Here is a 24,332-nt window from a genome sequence, read left to right as displayed (position 1 = left end):
CCGTTCAACAAAAACTTTCTGCCTTAGATAAAGCTAAAAGGACCAACTACATCATAGTCTGTGCTAAATGAAGAGAGACAGAACAAACATTCTTTATATCCATCTATTGTACAAAACAAACAAGCTTATGGCTATAAAAGCAGTCACTCATTGATGCATATCTGTATGCCCATGTTGTTATTTAAAGTTTCTTGTGGGGATAAATAATGGACATGACATTTTATCACATTGTTGAGTGGGTACATAGACTTCTTCACTCACAGAAAGAATAATGAAGAAAGGGGGCGAAGAGTTTTCTATCACCAGAAGTTTACAACAGACGCTCATTGCAAGATCCTTTGACAGTACAAAAAATGGAGAACTTTCATGAAAAGAAAAGCAGTCGACCAGGTACTCGTACAATTGCAGAAACCACCATAGCGGCCTTCTTATCCCGTGTTTTTCAACAATGAGAATGATGAGATGGGCGCAAGATCAACATGCAAACAAGGTGTACAGCTTTGTTATTCCATTTCTTGCTGTCAAATAATTCATAATACCTGCATCCAATATAAAGATCAGAACTGTGGTAGCAGCCCGTCAATTGGTTCTGCACCAAGTAAAGTACACCATGGACCGTGATAGCAAAATACTTCATAATGAGTTTGGAATGAATTATCTGAGACTGGTCTATGAATGGTTTGTTATTTAGTGTGCAACCCAAAATGCATTAAAGGATATAATCTAATTAAGCATGCATTCTGCCATTCTCATGTCTTGCAAGGGGATTGCCACCATATAATAACAGGTCCAATTTTGAAGCTCTGTCCTTTTTTCAAATCAATACTAGAGACCTGATTATCAGATGATCATATGACGTGATCCACTAAATACCCCTAACTTCTTCCATCTTGTAACCTTACATGTCATCCATGAAAAGTCACTGTGGGAAAAATATATTTCGTATTTTATGTATAAGCACAACATTCACAATCATTGTTAAAAAATAATATACGGGAGACAATGATTAGTTACAACCCATCATCTATTTTTCCCGCTACCCATCATTTTTTAATTACTTCAAGTAATTTTCTTTTAAGATATGATACAAGTACAACATGAGATAAGAAAGAAGTGGCACCCTTGAGTGAGACCAAATGGTGTTCGTGTTCCAAAATGCAATATCACACAACAAAGAACTTCTCATGACAGAAGAATTACCAAGAGGCACAAATATTGCAATTTAAATTAAGAGAAAACCTAGCAGTAGACATACTTAAAGCTAACCTGGTATATTAAGAAGGAAAATGCTTGTTGGAGCTGTTATAAACCCCTATAAAGACCAAGCAATGGTTTCTCTCTCTCTTCGACTCTCTTCCTTGCAGCGTCCCTTGCCTTCAGTGCAGCAGATTCCTCTTCAGATAAAGCCTTTGGCTTCACATCTTGTCTCTTTCTCTTGTTAACCGCGAGAGATGAGGGAGCGCCTTTAACAGATCTCATTGGGTTTGGAGATGCTGATACAACCCGCCCAGGTGGGGGCCCACTTTGACATTTTGCATCAGATTTGGTTTCCAAGGCTGGTCCAGGGCCTGACGATGGTTTTTTAAAACTTGTTTTTCCTTGCATGGACTTTGAAGAAACACGAGATGCAGCAATTGCCTCTTCCTGTGTCACCCACTTACCTGTTTCAATTATAAACAACATGTAACTGAATATGATATTTTATGGGGAGAAATGAACTAGAACCTGAGTAATTCTAGTTATATGAGTCAATACCTAAAGCATCAGTATAGTAGAAGCCAGAGTTTGGATCATAGTAGCAACCATTACTCTGATTGTAGTAATATCCTGAAGTGTCGTCATGCTCCCACTCTGTCATCATTCAAAACAGTTTCAAATTAAACAGTACATGATCAAAGCAACAAAGATTCATGAAATGCTAATATGTTCATGCTTGTTTGACTAATTGGCACAATAGAGTCTACTCTGGAAACGGGAAAGATCCAGCTTTGACATTTCATTTAGTGGACGAAGAAGTGAATTTACAATTAAACATCAAGTGCTTATCAGACACAGTTATGTAGATTCTCGCCATAACAAGACATTGCTTGTTCGACCTAGTGATTTCCAAGCAGTTAAAAAAGGTCTTGATTATTATATTATAAAAGAAAGGGCGCTTCGCTTGCAAAAGTGCTTGGATTAAAAGACAGACCTTTGTTTCGGCATAAATGAGTAAGGCCTTCATATTGCGTATTTGTTTACCAAGTCTTGATTGAACTATCTTTAGGGTCTCGCTCCCTGAGTTCAACAGTATACGCTCTCGCGTCATACGGCGCTGTCCCGAATCAGGACCTCACCTTTCCTTTGACCAACAGGAGTCAAAATCATAAGACTCCTTGGAAAGGTAGGTTGTCAATGAACTGAGGCAAGCCAAGTGTCGAGTTATTCAAGCACGAATTGATTGACTTTACAAATATTATTGAGCCCGAGTATAAAACCAGCTCAACTAGCTTAATTGAAGGTCAATCCCATAAATTAGCGTAATTCACAGTTCTGTTATGTGCTCTTGTGATTATTATGTATCTCAAAATCTTATTGAAGTAGAGCAAGCAGGCACGGACCTGTTTATAGTGCAGTGGGGGAAATTTGCCCCACTGAATTTTTTTTTAGTATTATACCCCGCTGATTTTTTCATTTTGAATTATATACCTATAAAATCCCACTATTGCCCCCGCTGAAATTACTAAAAAATTACACTATAGCCCCAACTCAAATAATTTTCTGAGTCTATCCCTGAGAGCAAGAAGAGAGAAGGAGAAAAAGAGCGAAGAAAAGAAGAATTGGGGGAGAAGTAGTCTGTAATTCAACACACAATATTCATCAAAAGTGATTAATCCAATAGATATGGCCCATGGATAGGCAATTCAAAGAACCCTAATGTATATATAGGCAATTCAAAGAACCCTATGTCCAAAATAGCTGCTACAATCATATAGAAGTCCCCAAATAAAACATGTAGCCATGCCTATGCTCAGTACTGGAAAAAAGCCATGCTCAGTCCAACAAAGATGCAAGACAGAAGACCATATCCATAGGAAAACCTAACCCTAATACTAATAAAAAGAAAATAATGAAAAACGAACTCATATTTATTATAATTCCTTAAATATACAGCAAAACTCTAAAATCTATTAACCGTTGCCCCTCCCCAAGCGTAGGTAAGATTCATGTGCGGCTCATGATTTGGATCTTCATTGCCCCTTCAGTTCATAAATCCCAATGGAGATATATTATGTTTAACTAACTTAATTTTATTTTATTTTTCCTCTTAAAACTTCATTTGGGTAGACTGTTTACAGATATTTACCAATACAACAGTGTAATGCCTGCCTCAATTGTCCATCAGCCTGGTCTAGACGAGTCCGGTGTTGCTCAATTTTTGGATTCTTAGCAATCAAGCTTTAAAATCAAGTTGACTAAAACATGAAGGAGCTTGAACTGTTAACAAGAAGCTCAATCAGTTTAATAGTCGTAACTCACAAGAATGATGGTCCACCTAAAAGATAATAGGAAACATACAAGCTAATGGTCATTACTTTCAATATTCAACTTCAAAACTAGACCTAATCCATCTGAGAATAGTATAGAATTAAAGATCAGATGGGCAAAGGCAATTTCCAGAAAGCTTATTCTCCTACATAGGGCCTCATAACAATGCTGCTCAATGCTGCCAACCATGAGCATGCTCTATTACAATGTAATTTGGATTGTCAAAAACATGTACTAATAATAGAGCTACTAATTTTACCTCCTCCAGGTATTGTAGATCCTTTAGAAGTCCCTTGACCATTCTCTTGAGCAACTAATGCATGGGCATTGGAATCTCTGGATTCCTTAAAAGTCGCCATATCCTTCTGATAACTACGCTTGGCTTTCTGCAAACATTTTAAATAAAAGGAATGAATAATTTATAAGAATAACGAATATAAATATTATCATTACTGCATCAATATATGTATTTAATGAACGTTTTATTCTAAATCTCAACTAGTTTACCTGCTTTGACATAGGTGAAAATGACAAAGGAAAAAAAGGGATGATAAATAATGACTTACCAGGGAGAGGAAGGGGAAAAAGAAGATGATGGGGGAGAAATATGTGATGTAGAATATGAAAAAGAAGCAAGACATGTCTATTCAACTTAGGTATGATTATGATAAAGAAACATAAGGTATGATGCTAGCTAGAAACACATACCACAGTAGATGATTTAAAATTTTGAATTTGACGAAAATTCTGTGATGGTATATAAAGTTTTAGTATTCCTTCAATGACAATTTTAAACTTGTTCGATTTATCAATAATTTTCTGTTTTCTCTTTCATATATTGAGCTGTCCCCCTTCTTTTAGAAGCAAGACATGTCTATTCAACTTAGGCACGATGATGATAGAGAAAGAAACATGAGCTATGATGCTACCTCGAAACACATACCACAGTAAATGATTTAAAATTTTAAATTTGATGAACATTCTGTGATGGTATAAAAAGTTCTAGTATTCCTTTGATGAAAATTTAAACTTGTTCAATTTATAAATAATTTTTTGTTTTCTATTTCATATATTGAGCTGTCCCCCTTCTTTTCTTGATGAACAATATATAGTTGGAGCAAGTGAACCACCGCAGTAAATAAATGTATAGTATCTCTACTAGTAAAAAATGTGAACTATGGACAAATAAAATGTTCCGCGTGAACAAAAAAAATCAAAAGAAAATTACTTTTAAGTCTTGTTTAGTCACTAAAATAAACAGAAATTAGAACATCAGGTATCCGCAAAGTCCTTACCTTTAAGGTTGCATAAGACATTGTAATTATGTATCGACATTAATAATTTAACTCGTCAATATGGCAAGGAGATCTATGCCTTTAGATATCAATAAGAGCAAAAAATTTCCTACTCAAACTTACTGCTTCAATTTGTTCAAGGGCACGAGCTGCTTCGCTTTCTTTCTTCGCCTTTTCAGCTTTCTCTTGTCTCATGGTAGTAAGCCTCTTGGAAACACTATCCTTGTGACGCTGACCCAGCTCATGGTTTCTGATGCTGGATGGATTGTTGGATATGAAGATTTTGCAGAAGTCACACCATTTGTTACCCTGACTGACCCAATACTGGAGAAGGGGCAAGAGAAAACAATCATGTGACAGAATGAGAAAGCTATTAAAAATTATATGAATGACAATATTAATTCAATTTCAGTGTATTGAAAGCCATATGTTAAATAGGAGATGACTATTGGAACTTTAGAACAAACATACACACAGACATTTTTTTATTGGTTTTAAGGAGCCAAGGAAAAAAGACAGAGAGAAAAGAATTGGGAGACAAATTATTCAGCAGTTATATGATAAATTTTATTTTTAACAAAGATGAAAGAAGTACAAAAACTTGTCAAGATGCCACTGATCACTATGTAATGTGGGCTTTTGCCCCTTCGAATTGGTTATTTATAGATTATTCATTGTTGTTTGGCGATTCAAAATACATATCAATATTATCATGAGTAAAAAAGATAACATAAAAAGGAAGAACAAGAAAAACCCTCTTTTTCTGAAGATTTTATCTTTGGAGCTTCCGATATATATATATAGAGAGAGAAAGAGAGAGAGAGAGAGTACCTCAGTCATGGCTGCCAATTGGAACTCCCGCTGCCGGGATGGTAGATTGACAAAACCCAAAACCTAGAAACAAGAACTAAGAACTTTGTCCAAAAATCAAATGCAAAAAACAAGAATTGAGATAGAAACAGTTCAATTTTCGCTTCAATGACCAGTTGGGTAGCCCTAATTGTCCTAAGTCGAAAAACTTTACTGATCAAAAATTGCTCTGCTCTCTTCTAATGAACCCTAACGGGAACCAAATTCCTTTCGGATTTGAAAGTGGAAATGGAAAAGGATTTGGATTGTAGTTAAATAATTATATTTTTAGTATTTAGAAGAAACTGGAATTTGTAAAAAAAAAAATATTTGAAATAAAATAATCTTAGTACCAATTTAGAATATACGAACGTGGCAATTATGAAAAAAAAAAAAAAAAAAATTAAAATTTAAAATTAGAAACAAGAAAATAATTAATAATATTATAATTATATATAATATTATATTAATAATATTATAATTATATATAATATTATATTTCAAATCCTATCAAATCCTTTATTTTTTCGCGAATTTCCCCCTCTTACTAATTTTTCTTTTGGTGTGTTTGATAGGGTTGATTTGGAGGGACAAGGGGAGAAAATAAAAGAGATGATAGTGTAAGTTTGTGTTTAGATAATTTAAGTGGAGGAATAAAGAGGGATAACAAGAGATAAGGATAATAATTTTAGTGGTATTTTGATAATATCAAAATTAGCCTCCACAAATTAATACACAGATTTATTATTCCATTCAAGTCTCATGGGTATGAAAGGGTAAAAAAATAATTTGTCTATTATTCTTTCTTTTCTTTTCTCTCCTCTATCTTATCCAAACAAAAATAACTATCACTTCTTTTCTTTTCTCCCTGTCTATCCAAACACAAATAAAAATTATTACTCTCATTTCCTTTCTTTTCTTTTCTTTTCTTTTCTTTTCTCTTCTCACTAATACTATCCTTTTTTTTTCTTTTCTTTTTTCTCATAACTAATACTATCCAAACACACCTTAAAATCCTACCAAATCCCTTTTCCTTTTCAAATCCTCCTCTAAACAATTGAAATTCTTTTTAAATTTTAATCCCTATCAAATCTCAAACATAGTGTAAAAACAGACTCAATGGGACTTTAGATTGAGAGAGGCGTGGCAATGTTTGACCCGTGTAAACCAACCAGCGCACCCAAAGAAAAAATACGAGTAATGATCGCGATCGTCAATCGAAATCACATAATTTTAACGGTAGTAGTATTTCATGAATATTCTATAACATAAAGTTAGTAGGCATCAAATAGATGACGTGTCCATACATTATTGGGTATTTCCTTTTCGTTTTGAGAAACACAAACGATGTCGTTCCTTTCTTCTCCCTTTTCATCTCTCTCTGCAACCAAAATCGACACAATGAGGGATCAGGCTTCTTCAGGAAGGGGGTTTTACAGAGAGAAAGTGAGTGTGTAGTTGAAGAGAGAGAAAAGTGATGGATCAGTCGTTTTTGGTAATGCTTTCAAGTCTTCTCCACCTCCAGAACAACCTGGACCCAACCTCCTCTCTCCTCTCCGACACCACGACCTCCACCTCATCCGCCACTTCCCCAACCTCCCTCCTCATCTCCACCTCCGCCGCCCCTCTCTTGTTCTTCACAATCGCCTCCGTTCTCTCCTACATCGCCTCCACCCGACCCAGCTCTTCCTCCTCCCCCTCCACCACCGCCCCCTCCTCCCCTCCCGCCTCCGAATTCTCCGTCTCCGCCTTCCGCGCCCTCTCCACCGAACGCATTTGGGCCATGGAAGCCCCACTCCGCGACGCCCAGTGGCGATCCTCCTTTGGCCTCTCTTATCCCGTCTTCACTACCGTCGTTGACAAGCTCAAACCCTACATCGCCCAATCCAACCTCTCTCTTCCCTCCGATTACGCTATCGCTATGGTCCTCTCTCGCCTCACCCACGGCCACTCCGCCAAAACCCTAGCTTCCCGTTACTCCCTCGAACCCTACCTCATCTCCAAGATCACCAACATGGTCACCCGTCTCCTCGCCACCAAACTCTACCCCGAATTCATCAAGATCCCCGTCAGCCGCCGCCGCCTCCACGACACCACTCACGCCTTCCAAGAGCTCACCTCCCTCCCCAACATCTGTGGTGCCATCGACACCACACCGGTCAAGCTCCGCCGTCTCCCCTCCGACCTCAATTCCGCCGCGTCCTACCAATGCCGAAATGGGTATCCGGCGGTTCTTCTTCAGGTGGTTGCGGATCACAAGAAGATTTTCTGGGACGTCTGTGTTAAAGCGCCGGGAGGGTTTGATGATGCTACCCATTTCAGGGATAGTCTGTTGTATAATCGGCTTATATCTGAGGACATTGTTTGGGATAAGGTTATCAATATGAGGGGTCACCCTGTGAGGCCTTACATAGTTGGGGATTGGTGTTACCCTTTGCTGTCGTTTTTGCTTACTCCTTTCGCTTGGAATGGTGCTGGCACGCCTCCTCAGAAGTCATTTGATGCCGCGTTGATGAAGGGGCGGCAGGTGGTGGAAGAAGCCATTGGGTTGCTTAAGGGAAGGTGGAAGATTCTTCAGGACTTGAATGTGGGTCTCAACCATGCACCGCAGACCATTGTGGCGTGTTGTGTTTTGCATAATTTGTGTCAGATTGCGAGGGAGCCTGAGCCAGAGCTTTGGAAGGAGCCGGAGGAGAGTGGCTCTCCGGCAAGGGCGCTTGAGAGTGAGAAGGACTATTACTATTTTGGAGAAAATTTGAGGCAGGCGTTGGCTGATGATTTATACCAACGTCTTTCATCAAGATGAAAGAGGCTCCGAGTAGGGAAGGACTTTCAGACACTTGGTTTTCTGTAAGAATGTACTTTTTCCTAGTCTTTTAATCCCATTTCTCCTGTAGTTTATGAGACAAGCTAACTTTGGTCTAATGTCAAAGACGAGATAGTCTTTAATTAAAGAAAGTGGTATTGCTCATCCATATTCTGTCTAAAACATTTCTTATGATTTAAATTTAGCTCTAAACTCTGTCACGATATATGAATGTCTACTTTGAACAGAATTCATAATTTGAGCAATTGTGCACATTAAAAAAGTGACTTTGTAGCATTCCTCAGGAGTATTTCTTAGGCATGATGCTGAGCTTTTTTACTTAATGAGGTAGCTTACAGAGTAGAGTTTGGTTGAGAAAAATCTTGCTTTACATTGTAAAATCATTTTATATATGCACTTCTCTGATTAGCTTTAGTCTTCTTTTTCTTGTTACTTCTCTATTGAAGCATTACTTATGAACTTCAATTCTTTCTAAGGTGGGTCTCAGGCCAATTCGATCTTGTTTATGAACTCAATGGAAATGGGTTAATACTTGTGATCTCTTTCTCAATGTTGGAGTTAATTTAGGGTGGGTTGGTATATATAGGATAATCATAATTTGCTTGAACCTGAGTTTGAAGAGTGACGGTATTTTACAGATTTCACTTTCTTATATATTACATAACACATGCAAACTTAAGCGTATATCTTACAATTGTAAGGTTTTTGTGGGTAGAAGTTTCTTCGCCGCTGGCTGCCCTTTTTTATTTTTTCTTTTAGCTTAAATTTCTGTGGCCTTATCTGGAGATCTGCTGGAAGAGATCAAATGATAGTAATTCCTAAACTTTAATTCAAGTAAGAATTATATCTTAAGTAGATAGCTCTGCATTAATAGGTGATTTATCACTTTGCTTTACATTCCTGATGGAGAATTGCAGGGGAAGGGATGTATCCTGTGGTACAAATAACTAGTTTATTTTTTCTATCATCCTAAATAGCGCTATTCTAGGTGTTTTCCTGGTTCCATGCATGTGTCCCTTGGTAATTTGTAATGGATAAAAAATTATGGTTCGCCACAAACAAATAACTACTTTATTGTGTCTGTCATCCTAATTACCATTATTCTAGGTGTTTTCCCGGTTCCATGTATGTGTCCCTTGGTATGGATAGAAAATTTTGTTTCGCCATAACTCAAATGGCTGAAGGATCTATGTATTGGTGTTGGTAAAGAATTTGATCTCTTTGGTGCTATAAATGAGCACAGATAATTTTAAGAGCTTATATCTAATGTTCTACCACTTTCTAAGGCTCCAACACAAGAGGTACTGGGTGAAAGAATATTTCACTTTAAATTCTGTATTAGCATTGATCATTTCTACAGTAACATAAAACACTAAAATCATAGTAGTGTTTTTGTCCTCTGCCCACCCTTTTGGGATAATAATGGTGGCATATGATAAACATGATAATATATCTGATTCATCCTCTCAGTTCAGGAACATTTTGCTCCTAGATTATTTCATATTCTTCATTTCACCCCATGACCATGTCTTGCTGATGCTCCTTAATAGACTCCTCAGTCTCCTTCCTCTCTGTTTCCTCAGTCATCATCAATCATCATCATGCTCCTTCATTTCACCCCTTGATCCATGTTTCCTCAGTATCTAATTCATGTATAAAACATGCAAGTATTGTTGAACTAAACAACAGAGTAGCTTTATGTTTTTTTTTTTCTTTTTGTGCCAAGAATTGATAATGTATTACTAAAAGAACCTGCTTCCTTTTTTCCTCAGTAGCTAATTGATATTTGCTAGCATGCTAATGCAGGTAGAACATTATGGGCTAGTGAAATATTAAGTATTGTCGCATTTCTTCTAACAATAGTATAGTGAAATGGTTGTCATAGCTCTTTATGGGCTATAACTCAAAAGTGTAATTTTTCTCTATAGGCAAAGATGAATATAAAGAAATTGTTGCAATCCTTGTGATTTGGATTATTCTATTTCATTCATTGGATTCAAGGTTAAATGCAAAAAACCCCCCTGAACTACAGGGGTTTTGCAACTAACCCCCCTGAACTACAAGAAACCCCCTAAACCATAAATTTGTTGCAATTTGCCCACTCAGGCCACCGGAAAATAAGAGGACGAAACTGCCCTTCCAATAAAATGACGCAATTTTTTAAAATTGACCTTCATCCACTATCGACCCGAGCCCAAAGAAGGCAGCGCACGACTGCGGAGCGACGGGAATATGTTTGTTGTGTGTATACAGATATAGATATATAGATGTGTATATATGTATATGATTTTGTGTATAAATTAGGGTTTGGAGAGGATAGGAAAATGACTGACTTGCATTTTGTGTATATATGAGTGAGACTGTATGTATTGATTGTGTATTTGAGTGTTATGATGGTGGTGTGCCGTCATGAGGAACTCAACAAACATCACCTTCGTCGACCATGATGGCGGCCAAGTAACTGTCTTAGAAGGTCTCGACGTCCATGTCGGTCTTCTCGGACTCGATGACGATTACACTCTCGCCGTTGGAGAGCTTGTCACCCTCCCACTTGACCCACGACACAATCTTGCCCTCGGTCATGGTGGAGCTCAGTGCCGGCATGAAAATCTCTCTGATCCGAATTGGTGATTGGGTGGTTAAATTGGTTGGGTTGAGTGTGGGTGTTGTGATTGGGTGATTGATTTTGGGTTTGTGGTCGCCGACAAAGATGAATTTGCAACGGCAATCGTATCGAATCTCATCGGAGAAAGACGTCAACTGACCGTCAAGATAAATTGAACCACCAAACCTTCAAATTTGACCTTTCATCACCCACCTTCATGCCGCTTGGGTTTGAATCAACACTTGGTATGGGTGGTACCAGAGATTACAACATCACTACAACCACCAGTCTTGACTTGCAGGTGGCGGTTATGGGTTTACCAAATCGTCATCAATAAATCGATTTGCAACAGTGGTGGTGACGACATAATTTAATGCCTTCAACACGCACCGGTAACTGCACGCCCCACACCGCGACAGTCTTTTTCCTCATATGGCCAATTTTTTTCCTCCACATCTCTCCATGAAAACCCCTAATTTTTCAACCCAAAAAGGCTAAGGATGATTCTTGACTTCCATTCCCACCAAGATCAGAGTACGATCCCATCTTTTTCCATCAATGGCCGAGCTCACCACCTCATTTCTTCGTCACGGCCGAGCCCATCTTCATCCTTGTCGAGCCGAGCACAGCCTTGCACCTTTGCAGGCTCGTCACCACCTTGCCCGCCGGTGCAACGCCACAAGCCCACCGAGTCTCCCTCTTGCTCGCCAGCCGCCGTGCAATCTAGCCAAAGCTGTATGAGTTGGCGTGATAAGTGATTGCGGACCGGTGGCGACAAGGTTCAGATTAATGAAACTCCAGCGAACAAGGTACTGTAATAATCCGTCGAAAATTATAGATTGTTCCGGCGAGGATGAACTGCACAGCGGCGGAGATGGACCGTCGAGCTCGGCCGGTGGAGCTCTCGGCTGTGATGAAGAATTGCGGCGGCAACAAGCTCGGAGGACTGACGGCTGCTTTACTGATTTTTCTAAATTCTGTGGGAAAAAACCCAGTGTTATTCCATATTGTTTTGTTTATTGTCTCTGTTTAGCCATTTTGATTACAATTTGTTAGTTTTCTATTCTTTTTTGAAATCGGAGGGTGAAACCGTTGATTGAATTTTACCAAAATCCCAGTCTGCGATGCGGGTGAAATCATTGATGAACAATCTGAAGAGGATTGGTCTACAAGGAGAGGAGAGAGAAGGTTGCTGATGTGTGCGTTTGGATTGCTAGGGACCATAGATGAGGTGGTGATTGTGCTTGATGGTGGTGGTAGTGGATTGTTTCGGCCATGATGGTGGTGGCGATGGATTGCTTCGGCGATGATGGTAATGGTCACAAGAAGGGCAATGGAGTCTTTTCATGCTTATAAAGGACAATATGGTCATAAAGTTAAATATTTTGTATCACGTGATGGCACATGATCATTTTGCCGGTGAGATTCAACCGGAGAGTCGCCGGATGGAGTCATCTGCAACAAAAATGTATAGTCCAGGGGGTTTCTTGCAATTTTTGTAGTTCAGGGGGTTTTGTTGCTAATTAGTCAATAATTCAGGGGTTTTTTTTGCATTTAACCCTTGGATTCATAATTACATTTCTCAGTTTGGGAACACCTTTTCCATTAATCTTTAAGAAAAGGGTTTATGCCAATCCAACTCCAGGAAACATGGTTGTACGTGAAACCAAAACCTAAACCCTTGTGATACAGTTGCATAGATAGAACATTAAGGGTAAGCAAAACAGTAGTGCATGTGTATCAGATGGCATGTTTGAGCTTCATAAAAAGCGTTTTTTTTGTTTTATTTTAGATTATTCTAGATGAAATTACAACACAAATAAGGGGGCTGTCACTCATGTTATTGATGTTTTTGAGTTTCTTGTTAAGACTTAAGAACTAGGTACAAATTTTAAAAGAGATTTGTCTGTAATGATCCTTAGCTCTTTGTGAGAAGATTCATCTACAGTAGATCTTATCCTTTTTAGGTTGGTTCTCAATCATAAGGGATTTTAGCTCAACTTTATTTGGGTTTGGTATTTGAGAAGTAAATTCTGTATGACACACAATGAATAAATCAAAACCTAATTTTTTTTGGTAAAATATGGTTCTTTTTTATATTGACCATTTATAGTTTGACAAATAAATTATTGATGTTAACTTGGTGGAGTATGAAAGCTAAAGAAGTTACTAAGAAATTCATGTTAAAAAATCTGACCTCAATTAATAACCGCGTGTCTTTGTTTATCAGACGAGGCACATTTTTTAAGATGTGAGTCTATTATTGTTGGTAGCTGTTATGAATGCCAACCTCGGATGTCGCCTCACATTGTTTAGATCTTGACGTTCTGCCACAAGGCGTATAATTTCAGATACCATTAAGCTATGGGACAGAATTTTTCGCTGAACTTTGTTGTGTGCAAGGAATCCCATCAATGCAAAGATTGTAGTATGTTAAATGCAGCAGTCTGAGTTGTGGTTGAGTGTATTAGAAAAATGATGTATAAAATAATTTTCATGTTTTCAAGGATTAAGAACAATAGTCAATATGAATTTATAGGGTTTGAGATGCAATATCTAGATGTGGTTTTCTGCAGTCTCCGACTCTCTGCAAAAGCACCTTCAAACTTCTCTAAGAAAGCATGTATCTAGTTTAGATGTACTTGCAAGTGATTCTCTGACGCTTCATGTGAATTGGCATGAACCTGCTTAGTTGGTAGCACTTCGGGTGTAATCAGCATTAACTGGGATTGTTTGGCTTGGTTACTTGACCCGAGGGGTAGGGGATGCAGATTTGTATATATGTTGGTTCTCTAAATAAAATATTTAGGCCTGTGGAATTTCAGGTTAAATCTTGACATGGTTAATGATTGGACTGTCAAGAGAGCTTCATAGGCTTCTTTCAAATGTTGAAGTGAAGATGATATGTATATATATATATATATATATATATATATATATATATATATATATTGTTTTTGAGTTGTTCTTCACCCTCTACATTGAAGCTACCAGGTAAAGGGCAGAGCTGTCTTAATAGGGACGAGATATATATATATATTTCTTTATTTTCCATAATTTCCATTAAATCAAGTTAACAAAGGATGTGTCTACAGGGATCAATTCAGCTGAGAGGTCTTGAATTGTCTAATAACCAAGAATGTTAGTAAACGCTCGAATATACATCTTATTTGCATATCAAAGCTGTCTACAGGGCTTATCTCGTTGGTTTGAATGCGACTCTTTGATTGTGATTACTGCTGTTTCTGGAAAAGCTTCTGGCACTTCAGAGATTCAGGCCCTTGTGTTTGATATCAAGGTTGCCTTCAGCATCTCTCTTCATGTTCCGAGGGATGGCAATGAGTTATCATTGAGTTGCAAAGCTATCGAAAGTTCATCTTAATACTGATGTCGTTTTATCTTGTATCCCAGTTGATATTGAGGCCTTCGCGGCCAGGGATTGTAGTAATCTTGTTTTATGTAATCGATCTTTATTATAAAATAAATAAATTAAAAAATAAATAAATTATTTTGCAACTTCTCATCCCTGCATAGAACACAGCATTGGCTAAAAATGTAGGAAAATTTAATTGATTCCAGTTGGTGTAGATCTTTCTCAACGTCTTCAATTTATTTGTTTTTCCACTTAATCCTAATTATATGCATACCCCGAGTCTTTAGATTGCATACATATTATTATTTGATATGATTACACTCCAGAGTAATTGTAGTGCACCTCAATAAAAAATTACAAATTCTGGTAAGGAACATTTGAAGATGTGAGTTTGATTCCGCTGGTTAAAGAGAAAACAGTGGTTTGAGAAGACTTTCCGTAGCCATTATCTGAGGACAAACCTACAAACCTTTTTCTCTACTAGCTAATTCTCATAATTGTCAAAGAGCACATAAGTAGATGAATTACTACAATTATTTATTCTATATGAGTTTCAATCTTGTTGAAATTGGCTACATGTTAATGTAATGGAAAAAATCTTTGTTCATCCATGAGCAATAATGGGTTGAAACACAAATTAATGTATTGAAAAAACAAAATAAATGTTTTGAAGAGCATAAGTAACTGTGTTGAAAAACAGAAATAATGAGTCGAAAAATTACACCACCACTACAACAGCAGAAGTGCCAAGGACAGTCGCGTGCTATAAGCAACTATCCTTGGCACTTCTCCTACAACAAAGGATCCAGGCGCTGCTAAACACACCCTGAAATTACATATCCAGTGAGGGCATGCCCAAGTTCAGGTCAATCAGTTCAAAAATTACATCAAAATATCAACCGTAACTGTGAACTGTTATGTCATGGGATGGCATATTATGAGCCACCATCAAGCAACTGCCACATTATTTAACGCTCACCTTTTCCATCAAAGCATGTCACAGAGAGGATATAGTTCTGTTGCAGCGGTCATTAAATGATTGAGCAAGCATGGTCTCGGCGAGCCATTTGATCAAACTGTCACACCATCGACCACACGATCTAATCATACATTTATGAACACCAAATTTTATGCCCGTCCTCTTAATTTATCAAGCAAGACAGACATTTGGATCTTCTTCATCAGAGTCAAATTCAACCTGCAAGAATAAACTTCCATTGAGTTATAAAGGCAATAGTCCAGAAGTGCCAAACAATGTGTATCAATGACTTGGAAATGTTTTAGGCAACAGAAGATATTCACATTTTCATCTCTGAACCACCTCCCATGGCAATCCCGCTTCCAACCAGCAGCTGTGAACTTGAGTTCTCTCTCTCTTCGGTCTCGAAAATCTGATTGTTGCTGGACAACAGCCTTGCCAGCAACTTCTGTTGCAAGAAAAGAGTCCTTGGTGTTAGAAGATAATGGACCACTGGCAGAAAGACCACTATTATATTTGACATCGTGCTTTCCGTTTGTAGAACTTTGCGGACAAGTTTTGTTGCAAAGTATCTCAGAAGCAGCCTTCCGTGTCTGTTCAATTAAGGGCTTGCTATACGATCTACATCTTTGGGTAGGTGTACTAGTCTTGGTGGTACAAGTAGAATAGTCTGACAAGGCTATTCTCTTGTTCATCTCGTCCTGCCTTGCTAATTCTCTTTCTGTAACCCTGGACTCTGCAGCGCGATGGCGTGATCCTTTGATATGCATCTGCAAAAAAAGGTTTTCAACAATCAGGGAACCAATGCTAGGAGAAGAAACTTTGGACCAGAAAACCTCAATCCACTGAACAATCAAACTAATAAATATTAAAATTGGGATTTCCTAATAAATACTAATAGAATTCGAATACACAAAATGAAGACATATATGCCTCACTCCTTGCTTGCCCAACTCCCAAGATACAATAATTTAGTTATAGAAATGAGGGCACAAAATAATAACACGAGCATCTGATTATTGTTCCTCTCCCTATCCCTCTCTTGCGATATGGGAACTAACTTTATCCGCATGTACTCATGCTTGGATGTTTGCTCAAGTTATTCAAGCAACCATTACAACCAAGTGCTGGCTTGTTGAGATATTTTACCAGCAAGTGAAGAATCTTGAAATTTAAGAATAAATAAATAATTGAAAGCAATCTTATCAAGAAAGTAAACCATTTCTGTATGAGGAGAAGGACAGGAATACAAAACATGTCGTCTGGTAGAGGTAGGCTGATGCAGTGACACAAATATAAGCTAATGCGGTTGTCCTAATTGGAAGAATGGTTTTTCTTTTTAAGCTTGGAAGCAGAATTAAAGGTTATTAACTTAGTATCATTATACTGCACAAATTATCCATTTACCGTCAGACTCTAATTGAGCTTTTGATGTGCTAAGAACCTTCTATTTATTGTTCTCCGAACAGAAACTTGATCCTATAAGAACTCAAATCACAATTTCTGGTGCTTTATCTTATTAAAGAACAAAAGAAGAATAAGAAGAAAATGTTTGGCACATGAAACTTGGCATTTTGGGAAAAAAATTTACCCCCTTCCAGAATGCTCATACCAAAACGCAAATAGCTATGGAATCAGTTTTCTTTTTTCACTGTTTCAACCTCAACGTCAGTCCATCCAAATTGGAAAAACTTCAATGTGATCTGTCTCTTCCAAAGCATATCTCACAACAGGACAGAAAGAACACTAAACTCAAATTACAGCAAGAACTGACTTTACAACCAGCTGCGGTACTGTTTTTAACCCTTCAAGATGATTACAATGTATAACGACTCACATCATTTGAACATGAATAATTACAATGTACATCAGCAATCTCACTCAATAATGTGAATCAGGGAATTGGGTCAAACTCAATATCTGAATACAATGAAACGAAAGAATTGAAATTGGACAATAACCATGCCTAAATCCTATGCTAAGTGATTCGCAATTCCAAATTAGCCCCATTGAAGTGCATGCAAAACTCATCCATCCATCCACCCAAAACCAAGATAGACAAATTAATATTAAATAGTTTCAATTAATAATATGCAATACCTCCGTTTGGCTGCTTAGAAAAACAGAACAAAAGAAAATGAAGAAAATTCCAACCCTTCAAATTTCACATGTCTTGCAAATTTTAGCTTCCTCATTCATGCCCTACAAGAACAAATACTCCATATAGCGGGAAAAAACACACACAAGCATATATATATATATATATATATATATATATATATATATATATTTAGAGAGAGGTAAAATAGGGTTTTACTTACGGAGAGCATAAGAGGAGTATCGAGGATGGGGTTGTGTGGGCAGACGAGGCAGGCAAATTTTCCGGTAGAGAGCTTCTTGTAGGAAGATGCTGATAAGGAGGCATCGATTCCATCGACGATGAGATCATCTACTCTTCTCTTCCTGTATTGTGCCTCTCTTCCCCAACTATCTCCTCCGTACACACTCATCTTTCTTCTCCTTTTTTTCTCTCTCTTCTCCCTCAAAATTAGGGATGTCCATTTTTACCGCCCTGCCCCATTCCGCCCCGTTAATAACAGATATGGGAACACTTATTATACCGTTAGGACGGATATGGATATAAATTTTGTACCCGTCGAGGGTCACGGGGCGGGTAAGGGTTCAATATACATATCCTAGGGGTCCCGCCCCGCCCCGCATATAACTATATTTAATATATATATATATATATATATTAATAAGTTATTTTAGTGGCTTACCCAACCCATCTCTTACAATACTAATTTGGGATGTAAACTTGGTACAATACTAATTTGGGATGTAAACTTGGTATTAAATTTGCTTTTGTTTTGGTTATGGTGGAAGTTGGAGCTTAGAACTTCTTGTGATTTGGTTGTATTAAATTTTTATTTTTGTTTATTATGTTCTTTGAATTATGTTATGTGCATGTTATTTTTTTATTTTTGTTAGAATACATAATTTTATTTATGTTGTGTCATTCCTAGGCTTTGCACATTTAAATAGCAGGAGTTTAAGTTCCAAAAAGTGGGAGAAAAAAATTTGTTAGTGGGGCGGGCACGGGGGCACAGTATTTCCTAACGGGGCGGGGTTGGATATGAAAATTCAACCCGTCGCGGGTCTCGGGGCGGGCATGGACTTGACAAAAATTAAAAGGGGCGGGGCGGGATTTAGGGAAACCCGCTCCAAACCCGCCCCCATCCCTACTCAAAAAGTTACCTGTTATTAATTTGGGTTGGGTTTAGCCCTATCCCAAGCCCAACCTATATTCAACATATGTTACCATTGACAGTCCCGAAATTAAGTCTTTAATCTAAGCCCAACCATCCCACCCAAACTTGGGCTGGCTGGCCTTGTCAAATTAGAAGATGCCAAAACGGGTTGGTTGAGTTTAATATGATGTTGTTGTGTTTGAGAGCATTCCATTGGTGTTTTGAATTTTGGTTCGAAAACAGAATTGGTGTTTTGAATTTGGGATGAGAGTGGAGTATTTAAGATACCAATTCGATGCTCCCAAATATAGAATAAAGAGTTTTGTATTTCAGGTAGGAAATTGAGGACATGGATCGGCGGCATGCATGTGTTAAGCATATAGTGAGAGCCTTCTTGAATGTTCTTAATAGAGTTCCTCACAAAAAGACTCATGAGTTAGCTCATCACATTTAATCACTAGATTGATACTACTTTTTTTTTTTTTAGATCTATGAAGAAAAATAATAATAATAATAATAATAATAATCATTTAATACATCTCTCAATTAATTAGTTAAATATAAAGAGTTCAATGACTCTTCTTATGCCGGAGCTCTCTTAAGAGCATCACGTAATTGAGTTTGAGATATCTCTTGCATAGCAATAATCACAACTACTTGAATCAAATCATACGTTACCATATTTCTTCCTTAGTAACCTTATCCACGTTAACTTTCATCTTCCTATTTCCAAATGTTTTCGAATTATGTCACTCTCCTTAACTAACATATTTAAGTCTACTTTGCACCTGACAAAACCAGGTTTATCACAACAGTGATGCTACAAGTTTGTTCCTATCTCTTTAAAAATCGGTCAAATGGAATAAAATTTTATCCCATGTCATGTCTCTTCAGATTGTGATGCACCTTATAAAAAGGTTGGAATTCCAAACTATACATAACAGGATGGATTGTTTCACTGAAGAGGATCGAGTCACCAGCAATAAAATAGGGCCGTAAATATATGCTTTGGTTGTTGCCGTCCATAAAAGGAATTTGTAAGATTTAACACAGTAAAACGGGTGGTATGGTAGCTTAAATGTCGCTCAAAGTCAAAGAAATTATAAATTATGCATCATCGCAGAAGAAATTAAGCCGAAGTGTTGTGGTTTGAACTGAAAGAACTGGGAGGAAAAATAAAGTTGGGTAAGAAACAACTAGTATGACAGTACACGTGCAATCAATTGATGTGATGATCACCTAAAATGGCAATACTAGTCAACCAATTAGGAAAATCTCTATTCGACCTTTTAAATTCATTATCAAAATAAACTCGTTTAGAATTCATTAAGTTCTTACAATATTGATGCAAGATTCCAAGTACAATGATTTTAGGCAGGATCATTACTATTTCACTTTCTTTTTCAATTAGCAATCACTTTTTAATTTTTAATTTTTTTTTTTTTTAAAAAAAAAACAGAGTGTGGATTATTATTTCAAACACAAACTAAAAATTTCCTAGGAAAACCATTGTGGTAATTAATTTCAGACGAATAGATTAACATTATCACGAATTAGAAATAAGGTTATTGCTTGTTGCAACGATATTTTATTGTACAATTTGAAATTTGATATTAAAAAAAATGAAATTTGATTGTTGTAAAGTTCTTATTTTGTGTTCATTCAAACATATTAGAAACCAAATGGAGCAGTAGTGTAACTCGTGTGGAAGATATTGATTTGTGTACGACTTTTGCTTCTTAATGAGAACATATATAATACAATTTGTAAATTAATTATAAATATCAACTAAATAACCTATTATGTCGACCTTGCTCTTCACCCATTATTTACCCATGAATATAATGGGTATCCATTTTTTACACATTAATTATCCATTAATTTAAATTGATTACCCAAATGATATAATTTTAGTGGACGGGTTTGAGCCGTTTAATGGATTTGGGTAAAAATTGCCACCCCTAGTTGAGTTTAATCTAATGTTGTTGTGTTTGAGAGCATTCAAATGGAATTTTGAATTTTGGATGGAAAATAGGTCTTGAATTTGAGATGAGAATGGAGTATTTTAGACACCAATTTGTTGTTCCCAAACATATCATAAAGGGTTTTATATTTCGGGTAGCAAATTGAGGACATCATGAATTGACTCAACATGCATGCGTTTAAGCATACAGTGATAACCTTCTTGAATGTTCTTGAGAGAGGGGAAGACTCATGAGTTAGCTCACCACATTTAATCATTAGATCTACATTTTTTTGAGATCTATGAAAAGTCAAATAAATTATTTAATGCATCTCTCAATCTATTGGTTAAATATGAAGAGCTCGTGACTCTTTTTATGCCGGAGCTCTCTTTAATAGCATTATCTTTTTATGCCAGAGCTCTCTTTAATAGCATTATACAATTGAGTTTGAGATATCTCTTGCATAGCAACAATCACAACTACTTGAAACCAGTTACACGAATTTTATGTCCACATTCCGCTCAATCAAATCAGATGTTACCATATTCTTCCTTAACTTTATCCACGATAACTTTGATCTTCCTCTTTCCCAAATATTATCGAATTATGTCACTCTCCATAACTAACACATTTAAGTCTATTTTGCACATAACAAAACCATGTTTATCACAGCAATGATGCTACAAGTTTGTTCTTATCCCTTGAAAAGCTTGAGGACAGTCAAATGGAACAAAATCCTGTTATGTGTCATGTCCCTTCGGATTGGGATGCACGTTACAAAAAGGTTGAAATCCCAAAGTAGACGGAACAAGATGGTCTGTTCCAGGATCCGAGTCTCTAGTCAAATAAGGATGTGGATATATGCTTTGGTTGGTGCCGTCCATGAAAAGAATGTGTAAGATTTAACACAGTAAAATGTGTGTGTATCGTAACTTAAATGTGCTCAAAGTCCAAGAAATTAAAAATTATGCATCATTGCAGAAGAAATTAAGCCAATGTGCTGTGCTTTGAACTGAAAGCACTGGGAAGAAAAATAAAGTTGGGTAAGAAACAACTTGTATAATATATCAAGTGATGTGATGATCACCATTTTAATGGCAGTACTAGTCAACCAATTAGTAAAATCTCTCTATTCGACCTTTTAAATTCGTTATCAAAAAACACATTTTAAACTCGTTTAGAATTCATTAATAAGTCCTCACAATATTGATGCAAGATTCCAAGTACAATGATTTTAGGCAGGATCATTACCATTTCACTTTCTTTTTCAATCAGCAATCATTTTTAAATTTCTTTTTATTTTTTTATTTTTTTATTGTACAATTTGAAATTTGATATTTACCTGGAAAAAAAAATGAAATTTGATTGATGTAAAGTTCTTATTTTGTGTTCATTCAAACATATTAGAAACCAAATGGAGCATTAGTGTAACTCGTGGAACATGTTGATTTGTGTATGACTTTTGCTTCTTAATGAGAACATATATAATACAATTTCTAAATTAATTATAAATATCAACTAAATAACCCATTATGCCCTTTCTCTTCTATAGAAGACTAATGACCTCTTCATCAAAGTGTTATAAGGAAATATTTAATACAAACATTCACAATTTGTAAATTTGATTGTTGCAGTTGGAAAGAAGATAAGCCATCTTTATATGCTTGTGCCTGTTCAAACTTTAATATAAATTAGGTTTCTTTTATTTCCAATTTTAAGGAATAAATTTCATGCTACAAGTACCATATTATGCTCTCATTAATTAAGTTTAACAGAAATAGAAGCAAATTGAATATCTTTAAATTCTATTACAACTTTACAAGATATATGTCAAGCTGTGTAAATGAAGGGTTACAAACAAGCTAGTCATCAATATATATGATCTTTTATTCACTCTCTAGCTATCAAAAGAAGAAAAAAGAAAATTTTAAAACTCTAGCTCATTATTTGTTTGTAGAAAGAAAACTACGAAAAGAATCAGCAAGCAGCACTGCATCTTCCCAAGCTTTAGCTCTCTTCATATATCAGACATGCCAACGACGAATGAATGGGAACACAGCGAACTTCATGGTTCCATTTTTGCAATGCAAACCATCACGTTCACCACAAGCAAAGTAATGGGGCTGCCACTTCTTCAGCACAAACTCGAATCCCTCTCCCCCTCCTTGTGTCGGGCTTGCCACCCGCTTTGCTCTTCTCAGATCGCAGTTTAAGAAGCTCCAAAAGTTGGGTAGCAAGTAAACGCTGTGAGGAAATGAAGTAGGACCACCATTTGGTGGATCAAACTTGAATACTAAAACAAACAAAAACAAAACAACATCACAAAATGTTAGTAATTCTTTAGTTTCTTGAGAGAAGCAAATCCTATCATACTAAGGAAAATAATCAAACTACTCAAAAACAGTGAAACTTAATTTGCACTGCTATATCTAACTTGCAAAGGAGAGGTGGTTCCACTTATACGTGTGAATGCGTCTTAATTTTTGCACAAATGCGTTTTGAAAACTGTGAAGAGTGCAAAGTGGATAGTATTTACACAACTGGCAAGTCGTGATATTGTAATTTGTAACAAACGTGAACGATAATGAATAATGCTGACATACCCAATGTATCATTGAGGTAGAAGGGGGCATTTTTGATAGCCCAATCGGAGTAGTTGAAGCCGTAATGCCATTTTTCGGATCCACCAACAACAATCCTTTTGGAATCAGCACTAGTATTCAGGTGTTTGGAAGCCCAGTCGGTGTAGTTGAAGCCATAGCTCCAATGTTGTGTCCCTTTTGTGATGTGTTTGTTGGCTGTGCCAACTGCAAACATAGAAGCAGTAACAAGTAGGATGAGTACTCCTAATGCATACCTGAAACCGGCCATTTCCAATTCTCAAGTAGTGCTCAAATGGAAGTTTGAGAAGTATACTTGAGATTGGATGATATTGATGAGAATGGGAGAATGGGTTAGTGGGTTTATATAGGAACATTAGGAAGAGGAAAATGTGAGACATGAGAGATGGGTCAACATTTTTCCAAGTTGGGTTGGTAAGTGATGGAAAATATATATGATGTAAAAAGCTTTTGGTCATCTAATTCCAACACTTGAGTCTTCCCAATTTCAGTTTTTTGTTTTTGTTTTTGTTTTTTTTTTTCTTGGTTTTACACACAACAACAAATTTGCTTTTGTTAATAGTAAGTGTTCAGTTTTAAGGTTAGGTCAGATGCATGTACAAAATCTCAATCAATGGAAACTGATCATACAGTACAACTATTCACTTATCATTCAACAAAATGTATCTATCCATGTAAGAAAATTTTGTTGAATGAAACTTCAAATTTGGTTAAGTGATTTGTGCAATAGAGAGAATCTGATTTTTTATTTCAGAAATTAATTATAAATGATAGGAATAGAATGGAGAATGAGAGAGAGAGTCTCTAACCCTTTTACAGTGTTCGGGCTGTCATCCTAAAATTGAGACTTGGAAGAAAAAATATAAAAATGTTACTAATTAGGAATTTTTGTTTTAGTTTTGCATTTAACAATCGCAAAAGAAAACAATAATTTCTTTTTTCTTTTCTCTTCACAATATTTTTGGAGACTTAAATCTCTGATCTCCCCTTTTGAAAGTATGAGCTTGATATGGCTGGTGAGAAAAAGATTACCACTATTA

At 36.7% G+C, this 24,332-nt stretch overlaps 4 protein-coding genes across 4 annotated transcripts; 1 reads left to right on the top strand and 3 right to left on the bottom strand.

Moving 5' to 3' along the window:
• Window positions 1-73: 73 nt before the first annotated feature.
• Window positions 74-5,949, bottom strand: LOC132294053 (zinc finger protein ZOP1). Its single transcript, XM_059791773.1, has 6 exons — window positions 5,655-5,949; window positions 4,947-5,147; window positions 3,788-3,914; window positions 1,756-1,851; window positions 1,267-1,661; window positions 74-539 (listed from the first exon to the last, which is right to left on the bottom strand). The coding sequence occupies exons 1-5, from the start codon at window positions 5,661-5,663 to the stop codon at window positions 1,303-1,305; spliced, it is 792 nt and encodes a 263-aa protein (XP_059647756.1). The 5' UTR covers window positions 5,664-5,949; the 3' UTR covers window positions 74-539; window positions 1,267-1,302.
• Window positions 5,950-7,047: 1,098 nt separating this feature from the next.
• Window positions 7,048-8,704, top strand: LOC132294052 (protein ALP1-like). Its single transcript, XM_059791772.1, has one exon. The coding sequence runs from the start codon at window positions 7,150-7,152 to the stop codon at window positions 8,476-8,478; it is 1,329 nt and encodes a 442-aa protein (XP_059647755.1). The 5' UTR covers window positions 7,048-7,149; the 3' UTR covers window positions 8,479-8,704.
• Window positions 8,705-15,122: 6,418 nt separating this feature from the next.
• On the bottom strand, window positions 15,123-18,003 carry LOC132294051 (uncharacterized). Its single transcript, XM_059791771.1, has 3 exons — window positions 17,778-18,003; window positions 15,780-16,226; window positions 15,123-15,675 (listed from the first exon to the last, which is right to left on the bottom strand). The coding sequence occupies exons 1-3, from the start codon at window positions 17,964-17,966 to the stop codon at window positions 15,628-15,630; spliced, it is 684 nt and encodes a 227-aa protein (XP_059647754.1). The 5' UTR covers window positions 17,967-18,003; the 3' UTR covers window positions 15,123-15,627.
• A 4,613-nt stretch (window positions 18,004-22,616) lies between these two features.
• On the bottom strand, window positions 22,617-23,542 carry LOC132285900 (uncharacterized). The gene is made up of 2 exons (XM_059788133.1): window positions 23,275-23,542; window positions 22,617-22,964 (listed from the first exon to the last, which is right to left on the bottom strand). The coding sequence occupies exons 1-2, from the start codon at window positions 23,540-23,542 to the stop codon at window positions 22,696-22,698; spliced, it is 537 nt and encodes a 178-aa protein (XP_059644116.1). The 3' UTR covers window positions 22,617-22,695.
• Between the last annotated feature and the right edge of the window lie 790 nt (window positions 23,543-24,332).

The sequence above is a fragment of the Cornus florida genome, unplaced genomic scaffold, assembly GCF_030987335.1.
Source record: "Cornus florida cultivar Cherokee Brave unplaced genomic scaffold, ASM3098733v1 CherokeeBrave_3.0.0_Hap2_Chr02, whole genome shotgun sequence".
Classification (NCBI taxonomy): Eukaryota; Viridiplantae; Streptophyta; class Magnoliopsida; order Cornales; family Cornaceae; genus Cornus; species Cornus florida.
The sequence above is the reverse complement of the archived record's forward strand: the minus strand, read 5'-3'. Positions and strand labels throughout refer to the sequence as shown.

Coding starts and splice junctions, on each gene's coding strand:
- LOC132294052 (XM_059791772.1), top strand. CDS start 7,150: ATGGATCAGTCGTTTTTGGTAATGCTTTCAAGTCTTCTCCACCTCCAG.
- LOC132294051 (XM_059791771.1), bottom strand. CDS start 17,966: ATGAGTGTGTACGGAGGAGATAGTTGGGGAAGAGAGGCACAATACAGG. Junction 16,227..17,777: donor ATACTCCTCTTATGCTCTCC/GTAAGTAAAACC, acceptor CTTTTTTTGCAG/ATGCATATCAAAGGATCACG. Junction 15,676..15,779: donor GGTGGTTCAGAGATGAAAAT/GTGAATATCTTC, acceptor TTATTCTTGCAG/GTTGAATTTGACTCTGATGA.
- LOC132285900 (XM_059788133.1), bottom strand. CDS start 23,542: ATGGCCGGTTTCAGGTATGCATTAGGAGTACTCATCCTACTTGTTACT. Junction 22,965..23,274: donor CTACCTCAATGATACATTGG/GTATGTCAGCAT, acceptor TGTTTGTTTTAG/TATTCAAGTTTGATCCACCA.
- LOC132294053 (XM_059791773.1), bottom strand. Junction 3,915..4,946: donor CCCTTGAACAAATTGAAGCA/GTAAGTTTGAGT, acceptor AAATGTTTGCAG/AAAGCCAAGCGTAGTTATCA. Junction 1,852..3,787: donor ATCTACAATACCTGGAGGAG/GTAAAATTAGTA, acceptor GAATGATGACAG/AGTGGGAGCATGACGACACT.